Here is a 5,417-nt window from a genome sequence, read left to right on the forward strand (position 1 = left end):
CTGGCCCAATATGTCTGACAGACATATTTGTGTAGGAGGAACTATTGAGGATTTGCATACCCTGTCTTGGCAGAGTATGGCCTTTGACTCTGTCTGCATCCAAGCTTGTCCTTCCTTCTTTCTATCTAAATACCTATCTTTCTTTCAACTATTTTTCTATTTATCTATCTATATATCAATCTATCTATATCAGAATATGTGTATAAATGAGGGTTTGATTGTTCTATTTGGCAAAAAATTAAATCTCTTTTTATACAAATTCCACAGAATCCCATATTTTGATAAATCTACCAGTGACATGTGGCAATATGGAAGCTGAAGCCATCTGAAGTTCTTCTTATGACTTTTTAATGTAAAGTGAATCAGAATTGACTTCTGACTTTAGGTCAACATTGTAACCTCTGAAGGCTTTTTGGAGATTTTTAGCACAGATAACATTTGTCTACAATGGCTAGAAGCAATCACTCAGCTGTGTCTGAGTTCATTCTTGTGGGGCTCACAGATGACCCAGAGCTTCAGGTCATCCTCTTTGCCATGTTCCTAGTCATCTACTTAACTACAGTCATGGGTAATCTAGGAATGATTGCGTTAATCCAAGTCAGCCCTCAGCTTCACACACCCATGTACTTTTTCCTCAGCCACTTGGCTTTTGTTGATTTCTGCTACACATCCTCAGTTACTCCAAACACAATCATAAATTTTCTTCGAGAAGTCGGAAGTATTACATTTTATGCATGTGCCACTCAGGTGTGCTCTTTCATCACATTTGCTGTTTGTGAAATGTACTTGCTGTCAATCATGGCCTATGATCGGTACATGGCCATCTGGAACCCTCTTCTCTATGCAGTCCTCATGCCTAGGAAGCTCTGTCTTCAGATGATCACCAGCACATACATTTATGGATTCACCGTGGCGCTTGCACAGGCAATAGCGACTTTCCGTTTGTCGTTCTGCGACAATGTTGTCAACCACTTCTACTGTGATGATGTTCCCCTAGTTGCTCTGGCCTGTTCTGACACTCATGTCAAAGAGATGATGTTGTTAGTCATTGCTGGCTTCAACACCCTTTGCTCCCTCGTGATTGTGCTCATTTCTTATGTCTTTATTGTCTTTGCCATCTTGAGGATTCATTCTGCTGAAGGAAGAAGGAAAGCCTTTTCCACCTGTGCATCCCACCTGACCTCAATCACCATATTTTATGGGACAATTATTTTTATGTACCTGCAGCCCAAATCAAGCCATTCTCTGAACACAGATAAATTTGCTTCTGTGTTTTATGTGGTAGTGATTCCCATGTTAAACCCACTGATCTACAGCTTGAGAAATCAGGAAGTGAAAAGTGCCCTGAAGAGAATTACTCATAAATTGCCTTGGACCACCCATTGATCCAAAAATACTTGGCAGTAGACACATGATATTTAATGTTGTCTTATTTGAAATAACAATGCTGAGTGATAGAGCTACTATTCATGCTGAGCTCTATGACTCATTGGAATGCCACTGGTACATGTATATGTGTATATATGTGTGCATGTGTGTATGCATATGTGTGTATATATATGGATGTGCTTGCATGTTTATGTGTGTGTGTTCATGTTTTTATGTGTATATATATGCATATGTGCACATGTCTGTCTGTCTCTGTCTCTGTCCTTGTGTTTGTCTCCCTCCCCCCTCTCTCTCTCTCTCTCTCTCTCTCTCTCTCTCTCTCTCTCTCTCTCTCTCTCTCTCTCTCTCTCTCTCTCTCTCTCTCTCTCTCTCTCTCTCTCTCTTGCTCTCTTTTGCTCTCTCTCTCTCGCTCTGTGTGTTTGTGTGTGTGTGTGTTTGTGTACATAATCCATGATGAAACTCAGAGACTTGCTCTTGATGTACACCAGCTTTATTAGCCATCTATACATATCTATGTCAAAACTGATTCTAACATTAGTGAAGCATATCTTCATCATTAATTGCATGTATACATTATATATACATTCTTACTCCTATTTATATTTATATATCTTACATCTATTCATATTAGTGTATGAAATTAGAGTATTTTTTGAAGTCTATAAAATATTAAACACATGTAGTCTTGCATTGTAATAGATCAATATCTCTTATCTTCTATTTCAAGTTTTCTATGTAGGTAATCTGGAAGTAGTAATATACTAAGAGTTTTAAAAACATTTCAGGCTGTTTGTTTAATTATCCTGCTGTCCTACCAAGGGCTGATTCTGCCTGTTTCCAATGAGGTGTGTAACAACGAGCTGTGAAGTAGCCGCAAATGATATTCTTCCCTTTAAAATGAAGTGGAAAATGAAAACATAACTTGTGTGCTGCTTTTAAATATCAAGGGACTGGAGAAATAGATTCATATCAGTGGACAATGTACTTTCTGCCCAAAGCAGACTCTTAGTTCAAATACTCACCACTCTTATTATAAAGCAAAGTCAGCATGCCATTGTACCTGTTTAACCACAGTACATGGAAAGCAGCAACAGGAGGAACCCTGCCCACCCAGATTAGCCAGTGAGTAGACTCTGGATTCAGTAAGAAGAACAATGTTAAAATATAAGGTGAAGAGAGAAAGAGAGAGAGAGAGAGAGAGAGAGAGAGAGAGAGACAGAGACAGAGACAGAGACAGAGACAGAGACAGAGACAGACAGAGACAGAGAGACAGAGAAAGGGAGAGAGAGACAGAGACAGAGAGAGAGAGAGACAGAGACAGAGACAGAGACAGAGAGACAGAGACAGAGAGAGAGAGAGAGAGAGAGACAGAGACAGAGAGACAGAGACAGAGAGACAGAGACAGAGAGACAGAGAAAGAGAGAGAGAGAGAGAGAGACAGAGAGAGAGAGAGAGAAAGGGAGAGAGAGAGAGAGAGAGAGAAGGACCCTTATTTACTTCTTCCTCCACAAATGCACATTGGGTCTCAATCAGGCCAGTGGAGTTCAAGTCATAGATATGATAAATGCTATGAGTACACGAATAGTTTTAAGACAACAAATGATTTCCAATTCCTTATTTTCTTTCTGAAATTGAATTACCACAGAATATATCATTATCCATGGTTCTCAACTGCCTTCTATTTTTAAAAATCCACCTTTCTCTGCTTTCACACACATAATTTATATTTCTCGTTCATCCCTCGTCTGTTTACAGCATACTTTTATAGTTCTTTGCCCTAAAACTTGGTTTTCAGCTCAACAAACACATGCATCACATGCTTCAGCCTTCTGTGGCTTGGGGATGCATCTATGTGCCAACATTCTCATTTACAAACTTACTTTTGTTCCAAAGTAGACATTTTACTCTTTATCCATGTACCTGTAGAAATGTATCCATCAATACATCTGTCTGTCTATTTTCATTTGTGCTCATGTGTGTGTGTTCAGGTATATGTTGTGTGAAACCCATGTCTCAGAGATAACAGAACAAATGGCAAAAATCTCCTCTCTCCTTACACCTTGTGGTTCTTAAGGGTTGAACTCAGACTGCCAAGCTTCTTGACAAGCACCTTTTAGCTCCTGCGCCATCTGCCAGTTCCCAAGGTATATAAACATTTTGTTCTCTAAAAACCAGAACATTTAGCTAATTCTTTTATTCAAGATATCAGCCATATAGTATAAATTATATTAATAAGATAAATTTCAAACATAAGTCAACTTTGACTTTAATCATTCATAAAACTGAAAGGTGAGATTATTTTAATCATTTTATATTAAGGATATTAATTCTAAGAATTCTCTTTTCATTCATTTCTTTTATATGTATTTATATGTATATGCAAAAATTGTAACACATAAAAATACCTTTTTAGCAGATATTATAAACAAAAAACTTCAGTGTTTACTAAACTGCATTAGCTGAGGAAAATATTGTTTGGTTCCACAACTAGCTCACCATTCACTAAAAACACATGATCAACTACAACTTCTTTTTCAATATTGACTACTTCACTTGCTTTGTCTTCTTCTGGTCACTACAGATTCTATTAGTTCATTTAGTTTTGAACTATACTTGCTGTAGAAATTAAATTTCTCTTTAAACCAAGTGTTCAATAACTTCGATTTCTTGCATTTAGCAGTGATGCTTTGCACAGAAAAGTTATTTACAAATTAAAAAAAAAATAATGAAAGCAATGAGTTAGGCAAACACTTTTTATTCTATTTGCTACTCCTGCGTACTCCAGGGGATCTGTTAGCATCTTTCATGTGTCTCCACACTGACATCTTTCAATGCTCTTTCAGCCTTTTCTCCTCACCAGACCTTAGCAACTGAGCTACAAGTTATGGACACTGTGTAGCACAGAAGCTCAACTTCGGCCTCTCATTAAGCTCTCACCAGCTGTATACATGAGCGAAACATGTACACATCGTACAGACTGCCATAAAAACGTAATGGAAAGCCCTTGGTTAAAACTTATTTCTCTATAGCCTTCTTTAGAACCAAAAACACTTTGACAGACCTTATAGCAGTAAATGGTAGTTCAACTTATTAATTCACTTTGGATTTCAAAATGTATTACTTGAATCAATCTTTGAGTACTAAAAATTTTCAGATATGGTGGTATATGCTTCCAATTGTACCACTTAAAGGCCAAGGCTAGTAGATAAGAGGATTGATGTTTTCTCTTTTTCTTTCTTTCTTTTTTTTTTTTTTTTAACTTTTACAACAACCTACATGCAACAAGAACCACAAAACAAGCAGGAATTATATAAATGTAACATTCAAGTGTTTTGGCTATTTGAATTTGGAAAACTTGGAGAAAACATCTTTCAGATCTTGGTGAGTCTACAGGTCTGAATGCAAACCAATATCTATCATATCTAATCTCTATCAACCTAAAAACATCTCTCTAGATATAAAATCACCTTAACCCGTAAACAACTAAGCTTCATAGTAAAACTAAACTATCTGGTCTTCAACCCTATCAGAGACTTAAAAAGGGACAAAATTAATTATCTGAATAAATAAAAAAGTGTAAGTTAACAACTTCTCAAATGAGAAAATGACAGATATAGTTTGATGCCTAGACAGTCACCCAAGACACTCTATAACATTGGAGCATCATCTTCAGCTTTCTGGTCCATTATATCTGGCAATATATGTGTGAGGCAGGAATTATTGAAGATTTGCTTACCCTCTCTTGGCACTTTAGCTGCTAACTCTGCCTGCATTGAAGCTTGCTCATTTTTAGGCAGAATTCTTTCTACAGCTGAAATAACATTTTGCCCAGTGGCTTGTTTGTCCATTTGAAGCCATCTCCATAAGGAGGTGCTTTGATACCCATCATCTTCTTTGAGGTAGGATGAGTTAATGCCAGGAGCTAACCTTTTTATTGCCAAAGGATCCTTAAAACCATAAAAACATCTTTCTATGCCATATTCTATAGGTCTCTGAGGTTTTTGAAGACCTTATCTATTTTACCTTAT

The 5,417-nt window shown here is 37.1% G+C and overlaps 1 protein-coding gene across 1 annotated transcript; it reads left to right on the plus strand.

Moving 5' to 3' along the window:
* The first annotated feature begins 447 nt into the window (after nt 1-447).
* On the plus strand, nt 448-1,386 carry LOC127207195 (olfactory receptor 5AL1-like). The gene has a single exon (XM_051166565.1). The coding sequence runs from the start codon at nt 448-450 to the stop codon at nt 1,384-1,386; it is 939 nt and encodes a 312-aa protein (XP_051022522.1).
* The last annotated feature ends 4,031 nt before the right edge of the window (nt 1,387-5,417 follow it).

The sequence above is a fragment of the Acomys russatus genome, chromosome 24 (assembly GCF_903995435.1).
Source record: "Acomys russatus chromosome 24, mAcoRus1.1, whole genome shotgun sequence".
NCBI lineage: Eukaryota > Metazoa > Chordata > Mammalia > Rodentia > Muridae > Acomys > Acomys russatus.